The sequence below is a fragment of the Balaenoptera ricei genome, chromosome 1 (assembly GCF_028023285.1).
Source record: "Balaenoptera ricei isolate mBalRic1 chromosome 1, mBalRic1.hap2, whole genome shotgun sequence".
In the NCBI taxonomy this organism is placed as follows: Eukaryota; Metazoa; Chordata; class Mammalia; order Artiodactyla; family Balaenopteridae; genus Balaenoptera; species Balaenoptera ricei.
Genome location: NC_082639.1, coordinates 16,772,129 through 16,792,523, shown reverse-complemented (window position 1 = coordinate 16,792,523; position 20,395 = coordinate 16,772,129). Strand labels below are relative to the sequence as shown.

Sequence of the window (20,395 nt, the reverse complement as noted above, 5' to 3'; positions counted from 1 at the left end):
ACTGCCCCTAAAGAAAAGCAAAAGCAATTAAAAAAAATTCCTGTGGATTATAAAGATGAATTTAAAGAGCAATTTGGTTCTGTTTTGTTCAGTTTGTAAAGCAGTTTTGGGTTTTAGCCAGTTATAAATTTTCTAGATTTAATATAAAAAAGGAAGAGCTGCTGCTTGGCTGAGGGCAGTCGTCAGTTGTCATTTTACCTAATACTGTGCTGTGCTCTGTCTGTGGCACCATCTGTTTTGAATGGTGTTTCTGACCCATTTGATGCTTCCAGTTGACTGATGATGTCATGGAGAATCGGGTAGGGGAACCCCCTGGTATTTATTCCAGGGGCTGTCTTCAGTTTTACTTCTGCCTGCAGGTTGTAGGGAGACCATAGTAGGATGTTGCCACCAAAATCTTAGCCAGTATTTGTTGTAATTTACAAATCAGCATGGTTCTTTGTCTTTGAAAAACAGGATAAAGGTTTTTGTGTCTTTCTGTTCTGAATAGCCTTTCTTCAAGAGCTGGTAGATCGGGATAATTCCAAATTTGAGGAGTGGTGTATTGAAATGGCCGAGATGCGTAAGCAAAGTGTGGATAAAGGAAAAGCAAAGCATGAAGAAGTTAAGGAGCTGTACCAAAGGTTACCTGCTGGAGCTGGTCTGTAAGATAGTCTGGGACAGCACTGTTGCCATTAAGTGCCTTGTTTCTTTTATGTTCACAGACGTGTATGAACAAACTTTCCCCTGCCCTTTCTTATTTATAACCCGTTAATGCCAGCTTGTGCACTATACAATTACTATGTAAACCAACAGTAACTTAATGTGTAGCATTCCGTATAATTTTCATTATCATGTACTTTTAAAAATGGGAAGCTCTTAATAAATTATGAGGTTTAGGTCAGCACTCTGCATATATAACTCTTGTAGATATTTCTAATTTGTGAGACATTAACTTGTTTTTAAAAGAAAAATCTGATTGGGCTACTATGGAAGCAACTCGCCTAATCTATTTCCTTGTGTACTTTGTGCCCTAACAGTATTAACAGGCATTCTTTTATATGAGTACTATTTTTATGATACTGTTAGATTATTTTGAAATTTAGTATCAAATATTCTAAGAATAGGAAAGCTTTCTGCTGACCCCTAATTTCTTAAGAATTATCCCACACAGTCCAGCTCATTCCTTTACTGTGTATGTTTATTCAAGTTTATCTAATGCCTCAAAAAGGAAACCTCAACTCCTTAAGGCTGTTATGCCATTTGTAATAATGTTTTCTGTCATTTCATAGGCAATTCCCCATACCCAACTCCTACTTTAAAAAGAGGCAGTTTTACTAATTTTAGAAAATAAATACTCAAGCATAATTGTACTTGTGGTTTTGTCTTTTTGATATCTCAATTTTCCATTACTGGTATTACTTTAAGCAAAAGATGAATATAAATTGCTACATCTGTAAGAATATCTCTCAAAAGTTCTGTCTAAACTATACCTTAATTTGATTCTGACCTTTCTTTGTAACCTGTTACTCTCACTCTGTTTCAAGGGTTGGGATTATCCTAAAGAATTAGACCGACCTCAGTTTGATTGGAAACAATTTGGAAATGAACATGTAATTCAAATCTCTAAATTTATTCAAAGGAGTTGGTACCTAGAAATTTGTTTTCTGAACCTTATTCATGGTTTCCTGTATTCACTGGACAAAAGAAAGCAACTTACTGGATCTATAAACTAAAATGCTGTTTTGAATTACTCTTTAAAACTGCATGGTCCAAAGATGTTATGTGTCAAGTTTACACTGTGCTCCTCTTGCCTGTTTTCATTCCGTCTATAAGAACCAGTGCTTGTGTTCTTCGAATATGTATATATGTTATCAATACTCTTACCAATTATGAGCTTTATAATTTTTTCCCATTTATAGTAACCTTATATGGTAGTAAGTCCATGTTTTCCTAAAATATTGTCAGATCTCAAAGCTAATGACCATGGTTTTGTGCTGCCAATCAAAGTCTTGTTATGTTTTTTCTAAATCTTAACCTTTGTGAACATATTAAAAGAAGGGTCATTTATCCTAAAATATAAACCTCACTGGGGACCTGAACCCTTTTGGCCCTTTTTATTTAAGTTGAAATAAATTATCTCTAAATAATCCTAAATTATCTTTAGGTAAGTTTCAAATATTTTTCATGCCATGATCTTTCTAGACTTTATAACTTTCCAAAACAAATTCCTATTCAAAATCCAGGCATTTAAAACTATATATAAATAACTTTGAACCATAGTATACGTTTCCCTTTGGTAAATATTTTAACACTTGCTTTCCTGCTTCGTCAGATGCTGAGATTTTTATACAGTTTGTTTATTATCCCAACTTAATAGAGTTCTTACTCCTGTTTGTTAGTTGGATTATCCATGCCTTTGGCATCACAATAATGGAGAACATCTGTGAGAACCTGCCAGGCGTCTCTCTCTAGTGCAGAAACATCTGTAGTGTAAAAACCTTCCACAAGCAGAATCTACTTTAATTATTGAGACTTGTGCTAGACCCCGATTGTTAGGGAAGCCCTTGGTAGAAATTGATACAGCTCTTTCAAGATTTTTCTAATCTTCATATCTTACATCAATAGCCTTGAGATTACTAAAAGTTTTAACCTATGGGACTCTCCTTGGGAAAAGATTAGATATGCTAAGACTTCTATTTTGCTCTCTGGGATAGGGATCATTCCATACCATTATACATTGTAAAATGCCACAACCATGTTAACCTATGCTGAATCTTAAGGTCTCCACATTTATATATTGTGTGAATATATGATTAACTTTTCTATATCTCTTTTCTTCCAAAAAAGCTCAAAATGCTTCACATATCTTATCTTTTACATTCAACAACATCCCTGTGAGGTAGGTAGAAGGCAGGTATTATTACCTTCATTTTACAAATAAAAGATCTGAAGCATAGAGAGTTCAAGTGACTTGCTCAAGTTCAGTTTCTTGGTGGCAGAACTTGGTCTCAACTTGTAGTCACGAGCTCTTCCTCTGCAGCTGCATCAGAGCTGACCAATCAGTTAGGAGTCTCTCAGTTTATGATGTACAGTTTTAGCACAAATAAGGGATCCAACAGTTCTGGATTTTGTTTTTGTCAAAATTGAAATGTTTTATGCTAAACTTAAGACGGAAGTTAGTTTTTAGACTTGTAAATCTCAGGGAAGTGTAAAATTGGTCAAAATGGGCTTTGAGTTGAATTGTCTATCCCTCAGATCTCATCAGAAGTAGTATCATAATACAAATATATAAATTCAACCTCTGTATGTTTTCTTCTATGTTTTATGCTGGGACTCACTGGAGATCTTTGTAAGTAATCAAAGCTGGCCCTTTATCTTTAATTTTGGCTTTTACGGAACTCTGGGGCTCTGTTTTCCCAAATTAAAACACATTCTGAGGTGTTTGGTTGTACCTTTTAATCTTTGCAACTTCAGAATTGATATGTTCGATTCTAGTGCACTTCATCCTAGAAGTTGCTTAAAATAGCTTAATTTCTTGAAATACATAATAATGTAATGAATTGATTGTGATATGGATTTGGATGGGGAAATCAACTACCTTTTAATCAACATCAGTATCATCTTGGGTGAAGAAAAATTCAGTGGTTTAAACGGCCTTGTGGAAGTGCGGTTATAGCTGATGAGGTTAATTTTTAACTTAGAACCTAGTCAGACTCCTCGTTTTAACTTTCAGTTGTATTATCACACATCGATGACAAGTGTTGATGAAAATCATTATGGGGGTGAGGTTATGTGATTTGCGAGCTGGCCTGGAGTGTGGCTTGTAGTCACCAGGTGTCCTGATCAGAGCTCTGCTGTGCTATCAAGCAAGACACTTCTCTCTGTGGAAACCTCTTTTGTAGAATGTGGTTAATAATACCAGCCGATCTTATAGGGCACCGTGCAGACTCGTCCCTCCCGTGCACAGCTCCTTGAACTCAGATGAGTGCTAGTTAAACGGAGCTTTGTGCTGTACTCATGAAACGTCTTCCCTGAACAATGATTCTTATGATTCTGCTAACTTTGGAAAGAGTTTGCATTGTCTTGAGGAAAATGAATGTATCGCTTAGTCAAAAAGCTGTAAGAATACATAGGCTCTTTCCCTTGCTTTCTTCCTCAGAGCCCTATGAATTTGTCTCTCTGGAGTGGCTGCAGAAGTGGTTGGATGAATCGACGCCCACCAAGCCTATTGATAATCACGCTTGCCTGTGTTCCCACGACAAGCTTCATCCCGATAAAATATCGATTATGAAGAGAATATCTGAATATGCGGCTGACATTTTCTATAGTAGATACGGAGGGGGACCAAGACTAACTGGTAATTCGAGATGTCTTATCTGCTTAGAAAATAGTAATGCAATAAGCCTGCATTATATGATCTTTATGATCATTTGACCCAGACTGTGCTTAGACCTCATATTCCTTGCACTTTGCAAAAATGATTTGCTAAATCAAGTAAAAGTTAAGCAGTGTCATACATGGTATATTTATAATGTTAGAAAAGAAACTGCTTATTCAGTTTTGTTGTGTTTTTTCTCAAAAAACAGACAAAATAGGATACATTTGAGAAAGCCATCTAGTAGTGTTTTGTTATTTTGTACAATACTCTTCAAAGTATTGGTCCGGTTGATACCCACACGAAGGTCTTAAACAATTAACATTACGTTTATAGTTGTCAGATATATTGATTACCCTCCCCTCCTTTACAGCCTCCATCATTTGATGGTGGTCTTGCAAAATTTGCATCTAAATCTTGTAAAATGTACTTTCTGGCATAGATAATTATAGCCTATTATAACATTTTATATCCTATAGTTCTTTCTTTATGCAGGATAACACTATTGCTGTCTTGATATTTATGTCGCCAAAATAATTTAGGACGTATACCAATTTGCTATATTGTCAAAATTTGTGACTTTGGGTTAAAATTCTTCATTGTTCTATGAAGTGCTGAAAACATTTTCTTAACAGGAAGTCTGTATGTGAATACACTCTTGACTTTCGTTTTCTCTGTCCCAGTGAAAGCCCTGTGTAAGGAATGCGTAGTAGAACGTTGTCGTGTGTTGCGTCTGAAGAACCAACTAAATGAAGATTATAAAACTGTAAATAATCTGCTCAAAGCAACAGTAAAGGGGTATGTTCACAGTGTATATTGTTTGATAAGCTAAAAAACCAAGTAGCTTATTATTTGTGGATAATAGGGACTTGGGATCTTTGGAAGAAAGAAGAGTGATGAGTGGTTGGCCACAGCAGAGTAAATTTTGTGGTGATTGCTGCTGTGGCAAAGATAAAGAGAGCTGAGGCACAGCCCCTGTGGCTATATTCCATCCATTAGAAAGGTGGAAGCAGAGATGTGCATCTGAGGCCTAAAGAAGCCAAGGCGAGGTTCTCGCCTGTGTTCTGACATGGAATGGTGGAATACTTATGTTGGAAAACCATTCTAGCAGGCCTGGGGTGTCCCCTTTAGAGAGGCTGAAGCAAGTTTGTTAACCAAGGGTACCCAGTACTGCATCCTTGTCAGGAACATCCAGGCTTCTTGGAGTTTGTTGAGCCGCACTCTGTAGAGCACCTCTGGACTCAGGTGGCATTTATGATGTTTGGGTTTAATTTAAGTTGTATATTTCCCAAAGAAATATCAATCTAGTTCACTGTTTTGGGTCATTCCACAAACAGCCTACTGAGTCCCCTAAATGTGTTTGTGTATATATATATGTGAGTGCCTATATGTGCATTTGAAGGGTCAGCTATATGCAGTTTTGAGTAGTAATCAAGTGAAGGAAAGTGGCCAGTTGTTTGGTGTGATTGGCATAAATTTAAATGAGGGTTAGGAGGAGCAGGGTAAGATTTAGGATGGAAGCAAAGTATTTTCTATACATGCAATTTAATAGTGAGGAGTAAAAATGGCCAAAATGAGGAAATACGTAAAAAAAATTGTGTGCACAGCAGCAAATACTGAACATTTTAATTCAGTTTAGTTGTGGCCTTTACAAGGAAAGAAGGGAGAAGGACATTAGGAAATGTTACTTGCATGATTTTACATTCTCTCTCTTCTCCACAGCAATGATGGATTTTGGGTAGGGAAATCCTCCTTACGCAGTTGGCGCCAGCTAGCTCTTGAACAGCTGGATGAGCAAGATGGCGATGCAGACCAAAGCAGTGGGAAAATGAATGGCAACACCTTGAATAAAGGTAATATTTAAAACCTGTATGTAGATGGTTGTGAATCATACCACAAAATTGTAAGCATTTGTTTGTAGTAAAATTGTTTTGATTCCCATCCACGTAACTTCTAAGACAATTTTTTTGAAGCCTAAAGCTCTCAAAAATGTCTCAGAACAAATAAAAAGACTTATAAGCTATTGAAAGTGAGCAAGGGCGCAACAGCTCATGAGAGGCATTCCTTATGACATAAGGCATTCCTTATGACCTGCTTTGGGCTTAGGGTCTCTCTAGTTAATCCCAAGCAAAATTACTTTTAATTTTGCTCCAGCTAAAATTTTTAAGAAAGGCAAGTCTGCTGCAAATTGCATAGTATGTTGTTAGCTCAGTACATTTTGGTTATAGATTATTAGCCACGCCAACAGGCTGACTTCATCAAGTTAAATGTGCTTGAACTTCTGCATTTTTCATCCAGGAGAAAAAGCAGGTTTTGAATAGCTTTTTACTTATAAATTCTTCTGAGTTTTCTGAAGCGATGCTTTTAAATAGGAAATTATATTAATGTAAGTCAACCACTCAATTCAATTTTGTAATCAGTATTTTATAAGATTATGGGAAATTAAAACATTAAAACCTTTTAGATTTAAAATAGAAATCAGTAGTTTGATCAGTTTACTAATTCAGATACAATTAATGATCCATAAGCAATTATTTCACTTAATTTTATCTCCAAATATTAGTACTTACATACATATATTTTATTATTTTAATATTCTTAATCTTTTTACTGAAATATTCTGTATTTTCTGCATTTGAACATTTGTATCATTTTATTTGATGTGGATCTTCCCATATCACTGCTTTATTTTTGAGAATGTAAAAACACCAGAGCCACTAATAATTTTAAACTGTGATTTTTTTTTTTTAAACATTTTCAAATTTGAAGAGTATTTTTTTCTTTTGGCTAAAGTATTTTGTTGTGCTGTATACTTCATGAACTTAACATTTGTTTCAATTTTATTCTATCATTTAAAAAAGATATTTTAAATATAGCCAATATATTATAATAGCTATATATGGAATATAACCTTTACAAATTGTGAATCACTATACCTGAAACTTAATATTGTACATCAACCACCTCACTAAAAAGAAAGATTAAAAACATACTTTTAGTGTGACATGTGACCCAGTATGTTAAATATTTTGTGCTCTTTTAAGCCTATTTACATATCAGTGGCCCTTTTTTTTTTTTTAAACTGAAGTATAGTTGACTTACAATGTTGTGTTAATTACAGCACAGTGACTAAGTTATACATATATATATATTCTCTTCCATTATGGTTTATCCCAGTATATTGACGATAGTTCCCTGTGCTCTGCAGCAGGACCTTGTTGTTTATCCGTTCTGTATATACCAGTTTGCATCTGCTCACCCCAAAGCCCCAGTGCATGCCACCACCGCCATCCCAACCACCAGTCTGTTCTCTATGTCCCCGATTCTGTTTCTGTTTCATAGATAGGTTGATTTGTGTCATATTTTAGATTCCAGCGACCCTTCATTTTAAGGAAAGTTGGATGCCATAATAGAAAATGCCTCGATGTCCTAGCTTAAAAATATTTTTCATGTTGCTTTCAGAGTAAAATGCTCCTCTTCTCCCCCTTCCTCCATTCAAAGATTTTAAAAGCTTGAAGCAGAGTAGAAGCAACAAAGTAAAACCTGAAAGCCTTTCCACCGGGTGTAATCACTGTAAACAGTGGCTTTTTATAATGGTGCTTGTTATTGGCACAGTTGTGCATCATCCTTTACCAAAACAGTTTTTAAAAATTTAGCAGCTACATTTCATTGCATGAATATATATTTATTTAACCTATTTCAGTTTTTTACAATTAGTACGTAAGCACAGATGCAGTAAATGTGTCCTTGTACCTACTTCTTTGCCTAATTTTCACATTGTGTGACAGAGAGAGAGACACAGAGAAACAGGCAGGAGACAGAGTTATCTGGTCATGTCTTTCCTTTGCCCATTTCTCTGCTTGAGCTTTTTAATGATTAGTAAATATTCTTTATGTATATTAAGTGTATTAAAAGTCTGTTATGTGCTTAACCTGGAAAATCCATGAATAACTATTCTAATCTCCTGCTACTTAGGACTTCTTTTATTTGATCCTGTTCACTGGTATACACAAGTACAAACTGGCAAGTGTCACAGTGTAGACAAGTAGGAAAAGCAGATATTGAAAGAGAACTGTTAATAGGAAAAGGAAAGTTTTAATTATATATGTTTGACATGAAATGTTAAATCCTTATTTCATTAGCCTTCTAAAGTTTTGTTCTTCCCTAAAGAGTCGATGGGTGAAAGTGACATGACATGTAGATGATTATCCTGGTTTATGGCACAGTATTCTGAATACCTTGACTAGAATTAATGGAAGGATATGTAAACTGTTTTTCAGTTTGAAAAAAATGCATATTTTCTTGCATAACCCCAATCTTTGAAAAGCAAAACTGCCATTCAGAAATTTTTCTTTCCTTTAAGGGAAAGAAATGAAACACTTCTTAGCAGGACTGTGTCAAATCACTTGGGTCTAATTTTTAAAATGTTTTAAAGTTTTCTGTGTTTGAAATTGTATAGAGTAGTATCTTTGCTACTTTGAAATTTAAATACAACAGTAGAAGAGTTATTATCTGTATTTCTTTTGATTAGATGAATCAAAGGAAGAAAGAAAAGAGGAGGAGGAAGAATTAAATTTTAATGAAGACATTCTGTGCCCACATGGTAAGCTAGATAATGTAAAACTTCTGTTGTTAGCCTTACTTTAGCATATCATATATATTTTGTTAAATATTTTACACTCAAGAGCTCAGGCCCTAATATGGCAGCCATGGTAGAGCAACTGGTTTTCTAAACTGTTCATGATCCTAATGTTTCTATTCTCTTGCCCTTTTCAACTGTTAGCTTCTACTGCCTACTTTCAAGCCAATGCCTCTCACACTTTTCCCTCTCTCCTCGCAAAAAAAGTTTAAAATAATAGAATTTCCCCATATTTTAGCGAAGAAACTTATTGTCACTTGTCACATTGAAGGGTTTTCTGAGCTTGAAGGAGAAGAATTTCAGTTATTTCCCATTTATGTGTCTGTGTCTTTGTCCAAATTTGAACACTTTGAAAACAGCATTTGTATATTCTTCTTCTTAGGGCTATTTCTGGTTTAGTTTCTTAGCTACTGTGTACTATATATTCTTAATAATAATTTCTAAATCCTTATTAATCCTGAATATTTGTTTATGTATTTATTTGGTTTTAGTGAGTGCTCATTTGAAATAACTTTTTTTTTGAGAGGGACTCCTTATATATGACACATGGTTTGCCATTCTGTCAGCCCTCTGAAAGCCAAAAAGGTGTCTACTTCTCAAAGTCTTCTACTGTATAAGTTCCCCAATCACTCTTTTTTTTTTTCTAACTCCACCCTGAGAAAAATTGGACCCAGAGAAGCTGGGATGTCAGTGATGAATCTGTTGACACGTTTGCATTTCTTGTTGTGTGCTAATGTACTGCTGATACTCAGCATTCTTTTTTTTTTAATTGAAGTATAGTTAATTACTATGTTGTAGTAGTTTCATGTGTACAGCAAATTGATTCAGTTATACGTATATGTATTCTTTTTCAGATTCTTTTCCATTATAGGTTATTATAAGATACTGAATGTAGTTCCCTGTGCTATACAGTAGGTCCTTGTTGTTTGTCTATTTTATATATACTAGTGTATATCTGCTAATCCCAAACTCCTAATTTATTCCCCTTCCACCATCCCCTTTGGTAACCATAAGTTTGTTTTCTGTCTGTGAGTCTATTTCTGTTTTGTAAATAAGTTCATTTGTATAATTTCTTTTTAGATTCCATATATGAGTGATATCATGATATTTGTCTGTCTGACTTCACTTAATATGATGATCTCTAGGCCTATTCATGTTGCTGCAGATGGCATTATTTCATTCTTTTGTATGGCTGAGCCTAATACTCAGACTTCTTGTTGGTCCCAATAAATTCCTTATTTTAGTTCTTCATTGCCTCGTTATGAACCCATACATGATGCCTCACCCTTTCCCTCATTCACACCAGTGCGGTGCGGCACGCGGGATGTTAGTTCCTCGACCAGGGATCAAACCTGATCACCGCCCCTTGCAGTGGAAGCACAGACTCTTAACCACTGGACCGCCAAGGAAGTCCCCACACCAGTGGTTTTTTATGAAGAAGAGTCCTTGGTGATGCTAGTGATAGTAGTTGTCACTTGAGTTGTATTTGTATGCCTATCTTTCTGGCCACAATCTCACTGCTGTTTACTAGCTGAGTGGCATTCTCATTTACTGGCTACACAACTAGGAAGTGGGGGTGAAGGGTCATCCTGGGATGTGGATTTTTTTTTTTTTTTTAAACATTTGTAGCATAGATGTGCACATAGCATAAGTGCCTCCATTTTGAGAGTTGAGGAATCTGTAGTAAAATACTAAGTTTTCATGCTTGGTGCTGCTTAGCAGAGTGAAACAGTGCCAGAACTCAGATTGTCTTCCTCCTTCGCTCACTGACATTTGCTCTCAGCCCACCTCTCTCATCTTGTCATTTTATTTTTACAGTTTTGACTAGAAAGCATGGCAGAGCTGAAAGTGATTTCAGGACTTAATGCTGCTCCCCTCAGCTTGTCAGAAATTGTATATGAGCTATTTTTTTAGATCTTCTAGCTTGATCTGCAGCTCGGTGGCATTTTGTTGCTGTATCTTGTTATCTTGCATTTAAAAAGCATAGTTCTCAACTCTTGCTTTTGCGGACGTCACCTGTCAGTGTACCATGTCCACAGGTGCAGGATACAGGACTTCACTTAAAACCTACCCCACTCTTTAGGTTTATATTAAAACTTGTTCCTGAGATGTCGTGATGGTTGTCATAGCAAACAGATGATAGACATTTATCAAATGTTTACCTCGTGCCTAGTAGTTTTCTGAGTGTATAGATATTAACTCATTTAATCTATATAACAACCCTGAAAGGTCAGTATTACTATTGTACCGATTGTACTGATGAGTAAGTAAACTGAGGCACAGAGGTGAGAGTCGTTTGCTAAAGGGTACCACACTTAATGCATAGGTTTCCCCTAGTTATACAATTGTCTGAAATTCTTTTTCTTTGAAAATTTGAAGGACTTACTGTATCTTTCAATGTACCATTAGTCCAGAGCCCTTCTTAGGCAGTTTTTGTCCCTTCCACTTTTGGTAGCTTGTTAAGATCTCTGTCCACAGCGTCGTGACACCTTACCCTGTGCAGGTCCTAATTCATTTATTGCTTGGGGGGTTCTGTGGAAGCCATGCACATGTGTGAGGACAGGGGACCGCCAGCTTCCCTGTTTGGGTGTCCTGGCTGGGCCGTTTCACTGGAGAATTCTCACTTTGATTATCCCTTCTTGGACTGCTCAGATTTCTCCATAAGGATCTTTCATTCTCCTGCCTGAAAAATGCAGAGCTGGCTGTCACTTCCAGGGCTGTAGAGAGGAGGGCTTGGGAGTCTCTGCATTCTGTATGGAAACATTCACTTATCCGCATCTCAGCGCACTACCTCTTATCTCAGCTTTGTGTCCCCCAGTGCGGAGGCCTTAGGTTTTATATCATCAGAGAAGCTTGTGTTGCCTTTTGTGGATAGCGGGGGCAGGTATCTGTAGGGTGTATAGAAGGGCAACTCAGAATTTTAACTGCCTCTTAGATAGTCTTTTAGTCTGTTCTCTTCTGGGTACCCCTAATTCCTGGATTTGTGGGGCCAGTTCTGTAGTGTAGTAAATGGGGTTACTTCTTTTGTCAGTTTAGAATTCATTTTTCTTGTCTTATCCATCCACCTTTAAGCTTCTAAAATATTTGTTTCTGTTGTCCCATCTGTTTTCTTTTATCCATCATGATTTTGTATCTTTAAAAAAGGTCCCCTTACTGTGGTTTAATGGTGTTTCAGGAGGAACTGGAAGTAAATGCAGTTTTAAAACATCATTTTTATCTGGAAGTCCGTGTTTGCATTTTTCTATTCTAAAGCCTGTGTATATTTATCACGGATTTTGTGTGAATTAATAATGGATTATATATTCCATTATATGATTTGCTACTATCATAGAGTTTAGCATTTACTGCAGATATTCCTTATCCATCAGGCTTTCTTATCCATTTCACTTTATATTTATTTAATGGTTAATCTTCCTTAACTTACCTTGTTTATTATACCTGTTTACTAAGCAGCTGAGCAGTTTTTTAATTTATTTTTTTTACAAGTTCTTTGGATATTCTGTGCCCCCAAAGTATTAGAGATTGAACTAGATTTTGTCGGGGAGGGGATTTATCCAGAATCTAAACTCATTGTTAACTAGATTTCTATTTTTACCAGAAGAATCTTTGGGGATTAGGTTATCGAATTATGTTTGGTGAATTCAATCTCTCATGACTAGTTTGATCTTGTATTGGGAGATGTTGTTTACAAAATGAATTTAGTTTATTGGCTTTCTCTTAAGATTTAAGAAGCAATGTTATGTATTGCAGGATACAAGTCTAATTTCTAAAAATTCATATGTCACAAGTAAAAGTTCATTGTTGTGAGGTCGAACTATTCATATACATTAAATCGTGGTAGTTATTAAAATGATGTGAAACTAAATTTAGAAACATGACTAGGGGTAGAGTAGAGGACTTTCTATTTAATACTGACCTGCAGTATTTAATACTGACCGCAGTATTTAATTTCTGACTGCAGTGAAGTGACTTATTAAAATACATTGCTGATTTTAGAAATAAACTTGCGTTCTTTTCTAATTACCTGAGCAATGCACATCCTACAATACAGCCAGTCATAAAGTAAAAGCACCCTTACATGAAAACAAGAGGCAGTGTATCCAGAGAGTCTATGGAATCCTGTTTAAAATATGTGTTTGTGTATTTGCATTATTGTTTCCTACATTCTCTCTCCCTTTCTGAACCAGATTGGGTTATAACATATGTATACAGAGGAACGGTCCCTTTAAAAAAAAAAAAAAAGGGAAACCACTTAAAAAGTATAATTGCCCTGGAGTTCTTTCTTTCTTTCTTTTTTTAAAATTTATTTGTTTTTGGCTGTGTTGGGTCTTCGTTGCTGCACGCGGGCTTTCTCTAGTTGCGGCGAGTGGGATCTACTCTTCGATGGGGTGCACAGGCTTCTCATTGTGGTGGCTTCTCTTGTTGCGGAGCAAGGGCTCGTGGCATGCGGGCTCTAGAGCGCAGGCTCAGTAGTTGTGGCGCACGGGGTTAGTTGCTCCACGGCATGTGGGATCTTCCCGGACCGGGGCTCAAACCTGTGTCCCCTGCCTTGGCAGGCGGATTCTTAACCACTGCGCCACCAGGGAAGTCCCTTGGAGTTCTTTCTAAACCAGTTATAGAAGTCTACTGTAGTCTTTTTTATGGCTGCATTATATTTCACCATAAAGGTGTACTAGATTGGAGCCTGATAATCCAGTTAACCTTTAAAAAAAACCGTAAGTTCCCTAATGGTGTCAAGGATAGCATTTTATTTTTTAAAGCATTTTTAAAAAAATTATTTGTTTATTTATTTTTGGCTGCATTGGATCTTCGTTGCTGTGTGTAGGTTTTCTCTAGTTGCAGCGAGTGGGGCTACTCTTTGCAGCGGTGCGCGGGCTTCTCATTGCGGTGGCTTCTCTTGTTGCGGAGCATGGGCCCTAGGCACTCAGGCTTCAGTAGTTTTGGCATGCGGGCTCTAGAGCGCAGGCTCAGTAGTTGTGGCACACAGGCTTAGTTGCTCCGTGGCATGTGGGAACTTCCTGGACCAGGGCTCGAACCCGTGTCCCATGCATTGGCAGGCAGATCTTAACCACTGCGCCGCCAGGGAAGCCCCATGATAGCATTTTAAAGTAAGTTTTCATAACCTCAGAGGAGGTTAACAGCCTACTCAGAAATAAAGTTAATTTTTACATTGTGATCTATTTTCTCTGGTAATAAGTATATTAAAGCAAAGTAATCATTTCTTAGGATTAGTCAAAGCTCAGTAAGAGGTGACGGATGGAAGTTAAGAAGATGCATTTTGAGGCATTAGAAATTATGGGGTTTAGATGAGAGATATCTAGTTTCATATCCTAGCTCCATTATCCACCAATTGTGGTGACCCTGGGTGTATTAATTTCTCTGATTCTTGGTTTATTTATTGTTATAAAACACATAAAGCAAAGAATCATGATACTGCATTTAGAAAGTCCCTGGCTTTTTTACTCATATAAACATGTAAGTATCTTGCCAATGGGGGTAGAAACACATTTTCCTTTGGAAACTTCAAGATGGTTTTCTGGGTAAATAACCATATAGGTACGTATATGCAGTTCACTAATTATCTATTGGGAACAGCTGAAGCAATAGAAACTGGAACCACAAACACAATGAGGGGTTGAGTGGGGAGAAAGGCCCTGAAATGCTAGAAGTATCAGTCAACCGAGGAGGGGCCGCTGAGATTGAGGGTCACTGCCATCTGGGCGTTCTGTGATCTTCGGAGGAAATGAAGGGTGGTGGTGACTAGCACTCTGCTTCTTCTCTTTTGGATTTTTAAAGATCCACGGGGTTCAGGGTGTTTGCAGTAGTAATAGCAAACCAACTGGGTATTGACTGGAGATGGTTTTACGATTGAACAGTAGATTGCTTTACTATTTAAGCGTGAGTCTCACACAACTTTGAAAACAGCATTTCAGTTCGGGATGAATTTAGTAAAGTAATAAGGTAAAACGGAGAAAATACGTTCTGCAGGAAACTGTGGCATTTGAATGTGGGCGGAGATGAAATACAGACCAAATACTGTTAAACAACCCCTGGGGTGGCACAGGGACACCAGGATCCCTGGAAGCCCTTTTAGTGCTTCCTTCACTGGTAGGAAGAAGGACCTAGATTAAGGACAAAGGAATGGCTGGCTTCTTTAGAATTAGATGAAATTAAAAATTTAGAGACTTTGAAACTAAGGAAAGAGAGAGAGAACTACAGTACTTTAGAACAGAAGGAAAAGAGGCCCTACAAATTTGTCTTAAGTTTAAGAAATATAAAATAGATTTTTGGAAGGTATATATTGATTTTTTTTTTTAACCTTTTCTCTCTACTCCGGTCCCCCCCCCCCCCCTTTTTGACTTAGGGGAGTTATGCATATCTGAAAATGAAAGAAGGCTTGTTTCTAAAGAGGCTTGGAGCAAACTGCAGCAGTACTTCCCAAAGGCTCCCGAGTTTCCAAGTTACAAAGAATGCTGTTCACAGTGCAAGGTGCTGCACGCTCTCCTGACATCTGTGGAAATTATAGTGCCACCTCCCTGGATTGACTTCCCAGGAGAATTGACATTGCACTCTTGGTAGGGGTTAGGGAGGAGGCAGGTCCTGTGCTGTCAGCAGGAGATGTTTGATTGCTTCCTGCTTCATTCTCTTTCAGATTTTAGAAAGAGAAGGAGAAGAAAATGAAGCCTTGCATAAGATGATTGCAAATGAGCAAAAGACTTCTCTTCCAAATTTGTTCCAGGACAAAAACAGACCGTGTCTCAGTAACTGGCCAGAGGTATAATGATTCCCACAAAGGATAGAATTCATCTCACCTTTGTAAGACCCTTGCCAAATTCCTGATGAACAGTGGTTTCAGAACAACTGAGAGCTTCTCTAATTCTCATTTGTATAGTTTTCTTATCCGGGGGATTTTACTCTTACTTCTGGTTGCTTGGTAGAGGGCTGTATTTCCATTTTATTTATGAAGCTTGAAAGAGGAAAACCACAGTATATGGAGACATTTTCCCTATAGGATTTAGGTTAAGAATGCAATGAATTAATGGATACTTTCATTTTTTCTATTCTAGGACACGGATGTCCTCTACATTGTGTCACAGTTCTTTGTAGAAGAATGGCGAAAATTTGTTAGGTATATACCAAAAATTTTCTATTTCCTTTTTTATTGTTGATTTTAGTATTTTTAAGAATTCATGGATCCTGATCGTAGTACCTTACTTTTACTAGCATATACTGAAAGTTTTATTTTCTAATAATTTAAATGAATAATCCTGAGGAACACATTAATTACTATCATTAAAATATATCTCTAATTTTAAAATAATCATCTTAAAAAAATCTTCTGTTTAGTCATGCAGTAGTGAAGTATATTGATCCTCCTTGTTTCGTTTGAGTAGGAAACCTACAAGGTGTAGTCCTGTGTCATCGGTTGGAAACAGTGCTCTTCTGTGTCCTCACGGGGGACTCATGTTTACATTTGCTTCCATGACCAAAGAAGATTCTAAACTGTGAGTTTCTTCTCTTCATGTGATTTTTTTTTTCTTCTGGTGATTAATAGAATGTGTTTAGGAAATTTCTCGTCTGACATAAAGAGTCTGTTTTAAGAATCTGTTGAATTGTGGGGTTATTTCCTCTGGTATTCTCTGCTAGGTGGAGCACTTGCCTTTTTAAAAAAAAAAAAAAAGACTGCTTCTCCATAAAAATCAAGAGGCTGCCTGAGGCTACCTTGCTCTTGTTTCTCCCTTCTCCTTCCTGGAGCCCTGCTTTCTCCTTCCAAGCTGCTGGTACCCAGGACAGTGTCTCTAGGTTACATCGTATAGTATTTATCCCTCTGTAACTAACTTCTTTACTCAGCTTTGGTTTTTGAGGTTTAGCCATGTTGATCCATGTATTGATAACTTCAGTCCATTTTGTTTTACTGCTGTTGTAACATTTTTTTGTATGAAAAAACTACTATTCCTTGTTGATGTATCTTTTCCTTCTTAATTTATTTGTAGTAAATATTGGTTTTGATAATTTTGGTTTAGAGATGGACTATGTCCTTGTGTCTTAAAGCATGTTGTGTTTTTTTGCACAGTATAGCTCTCATATGGCCCAGTGAGTGGCAAATGATACAAAAGCTCTTTGTCGTGGATCATGTGATTAAAATCATGAGAACTGAAGGAGGAGATGCAAACCCTTCAGAAACACAGTATATTTCTGAGCCTAGTAAGTTTTCATATTGCTCTTGCTTTATGTAGTTAAAAGTTGGCATTTTAAGGGGGAAGGAAAGAGTATGTCAATATTGTATTTTCTACTTAAAGTTAAAGATCATGTGGTGGTCCAAACTATATTCCGCAGATGGGAGTTATCATATAATTACCTCATTATTTGTATGTTTGTCGACAGTAAATGGATTTCCTTATTTGCATACAATAGAATACAACGGTTAACAGAAAAAATGAGTAATATTTTGATGAATACACTCTGGTAACTTTGATATGTTCTTTTAGATCTTTCATTCTTTGACAGTAATTCCTCAACCACTGCTATTTTACCCTCTTTTTTTTTTTTTTAAAAAGAACTCTGTCCTGAATGTAGAGAAGGGTTATTGTGTCAACAGCAGAGGGACCTGCGTGAATACACTCAAGCCACCATCTACGTCCATAAAGTCGTGGATAATAAGAAGGTACCAGTCCCTCTTGTGGCCGTGCCTAGTAATGATCAAGCTTGCCTTTTGACTTGCTGTTGGATTTTCACTGAGGATGGCCTAGGGTTGCCTTATTTTTTTTTTGGTGGGAGGGGATGGTGCAGGCGGAGCCATTGGACTAGAATTGAAAAGGAATAGTTATGTGATTTATGTGGATCTAGTCAGTTATTAATCGAAACACAAATATTGATTGTCAGCTGTGTGCTAGGAATGGTCTTGGTGCTGGGGATACAGGTGGTGCAGAAGACAGAGAAGTTACCTACCGTCAAGAATATTTGTACCTAGTGAGGTAGATCAAGAATAAGCCCATAAATTCATAAGATAATTTCAGACAAGAACAAGTATTTTGAAGGAAATCTAGCAGAGTAAAGCGAGAGACGGATAGAGGCGGAGGTGCATTGTTAGATAGGGCGTGGGTAGGAAAGGTGCGTCAGAGGAGGAGTTGTTTTACCTGAGCATTAACTGTCAGAGAGTCAGCCTGTGACGTGTAGTCCAGGCAAAACCATAAGCCTAATGTGCTCAAGCAACAGAGTAAGTTGTATCTAGAGCAGCACTGCCCAATGGAACTTTCTGCAGTGATGGAGATGTTCTGTATCTACACCGTAGCCATTAGCCGCATTTGACTGTGGAGCATTTGAAATGTGGCTAGGGTGACTTGAGGAACTGAGTTTTTAATTCATTTTAATTCAAATAGCCATGTGTCACCTCTGGCTACCATAGTGGACAGCACTGGTCTAGAGAGAAGTTTCTTCCAAGGAGGGAAAGTGATAGTTGATGAGGGATCAAATTTTATCGGCCTTTATACATCATACCAAGGATCTGGGATCTTATTCTAAGCGTAGATGTAAGCCACTGGAGTTTCAAGGGAGGTCATGGTGTGATCTCATTTACGCTTTCAAAAAGTCACCCTGGCCATTGTGTTTGGAGTTGATAAGGGCATAACGGAAAGAAGGACGGCCAGTCTAGAGCCTCTTGCATTTTTTTATCTAAAGGGTAGGTGAAGTAGACAGATTTTGGTATAATTTGGGAGCAGGGGTGTTGCTGTGGATTGTTTTTGGAGCATTTTCACTATATTAGGAATGGCTCTTAGGTAGATCCTGACCCACATCTCTGGACATCTCACTAATTTGGTTCCAGGGTTTTGGGAATTAAAGACAAAATAGAATGTGTTTTATTTGATGATAGTTACCAAACACATTATTTTAGAAGAGTAACTTACAAATTATGCTCTAATGGTCTAGGGTTTTGCTTCACAAGTTGAATTAAGGCCTCATTTCCTAGTTTGCTGAGAAAATGAAGTTGAGTAAAAATGTCTCAGTTTTTCCCCTAGAATCTTCTTATATCTTTTGTACCTATTAGTGCATGTATATATTGGTATCTAGTACAAAATAGTATCCAATTTAGGTAAAGTTTTATTATTATTATTTTTTAGTTTGATAGCAGTATTTCATCCATCCTTCATTTTCTCAGTCTCAAGGAGCATTGGGACTCCTGTCTGAACTTGAAAAGGCTTGACGATCAGTGTACTAGGGAAAATGTAGAGCAATTTTGAACTTCTACAAAATAACATCATTGTAAAATCTGATAACTGTTCTGCAGAGACTGCTTACATTTATGGCGAACACATTAAATACAAGAATAAATCACAGGATAAGAACTAACATGTTAAAAGAGCACAGAAAAGAGAGAGAGCCCTTGAGTCTTGATCCTCTATCTGGTCTCTTACCCCACCATTGAAAAAGGTGTGCCTCCTCTTGATAAAGGTGGCCAGTCAAAGCCCCACAGCCGGTTAAGAATCTGCCTGCCAATGCAGGGGACACGGGTTTGAGCCCTGGTCTGGGAAGATCCCACATGCTGCAGAGCAACTAAGCCCGTGTGCCACAACTCCTGAGCCCACGTGCCACAACTACTGAAGCCCACGCGCCTAGAGCCTGTTCTCCACAACAAAGAGAAGCCACCACAATGAGAAGCCCACGCACTGCAACAAAGCGTAGCCCCCGTTCGCCACAACTAGAGAAAGCCCGCGTGCAGCAACGAAGACCCAACACAGCCAAAGATAGATAAATAAATGTATTAAAAAAAAAAAATTTAAAAAGCCCCACAGCCTCCATAGCTCGCCTTCCTAGGGTCTGACCTACTTTTCTCTCTTTTCCTGGCACATTCAGGTGATGAAGGATTCAGCTCCAGAGCTAAATGTGAGTAGTTCTGAAACAGAGGAGGATAAGGAAGAAGCTAAACCGGATGGAGAAAAAGATCCAGATTTTAATCAAGTATGTGTTGAAGCTGCTCTTCATTGTTACACCTTTTGCTGTTCTGAGAGCAGTCACTCTAAGCTCTTGGACATCTCTGCGTAGCCTATGTAGGATGTTGGTTCTCAGGACCCCTTTTTTCCCGCTTTCCTGCATTGGGTAGCATGCTGTAGCTGTCCTGATTTCTCATGAAAAGCCATGGACTACATTACTCCAGAATTAATATGTGCTATTAAGCAAGAAAGGCTAAAATACACTGAAATGATTCAGTTTTTTACCTGGAAAGAAAACTTAAACTAACCCATATCTTGGTTTGTTGCTTAATCATGGAATCTTTATGTATGAACAAATTATTAAACTCAGATTCCCTGACTACAGGGAAAACACACAGTAGCCTTTATAATATTGGAGTTTATAGAAAAGACTTTCGGGTCTCTAACGTGTTAGGCAAATGACTAGAATCA

The 20,395-nt window shown here is 37.4% G+C and overlaps 1 protein-coding gene across 4 annotated transcripts in view; it reads left to right on the top strand.

Annotated features, from left to right (window-relative positions):
• USP48 (ubiquitin specific peptidase 48) overlaps positions 1-20,395 on the top strand; it is a 66,044-nt gene that overhangs the window by 32,711 nt on the left and 12,938 nt on the right. For all 4 annotated transcript variants that reach the window (XM_059915572.1, XM_059915566.1, XM_059915559.1 and 1 more), the window contains 12 exons: positions 491-640; positions 4,142-4,339; positions 5,041-5,155; positions 6,080-6,210; positions 8,889-8,960; positions 15,361-15,485; positions 15,649-15,771; positions 16,064-16,125; positions 16,391-16,501; positions 17,071-17,201; positions 17,555-17,661; positions 19,848-19,952. In XM_059915572.1, coding sequence (XP_059771555.1) covers positions 491-640; positions 4,142-4,339; positions 5,041-5,155; positions 6,080-6,210; positions 8,889-8,960; positions 15,361-15,485; positions 15,649-15,771; positions 16,064-16,125; positions 16,391-16,501; positions 17,071-17,201; positions 17,555-17,661; positions 19,848-19,952 — 1,430 coding nt within the window. The remainder of the gene's footprint in view (positions 1-490; positions 641-4,141; positions 4,340-5,040; positions 5,156-6,079; positions 6,211-8,888; positions 8,961-15,360; positions 15,486-15,648; positions 15,772-16,063; positions 16,126-16,390; positions 16,502-17,070; positions 17,202-17,554; positions 17,662-19,847; positions 19,953-20,395) is intronic.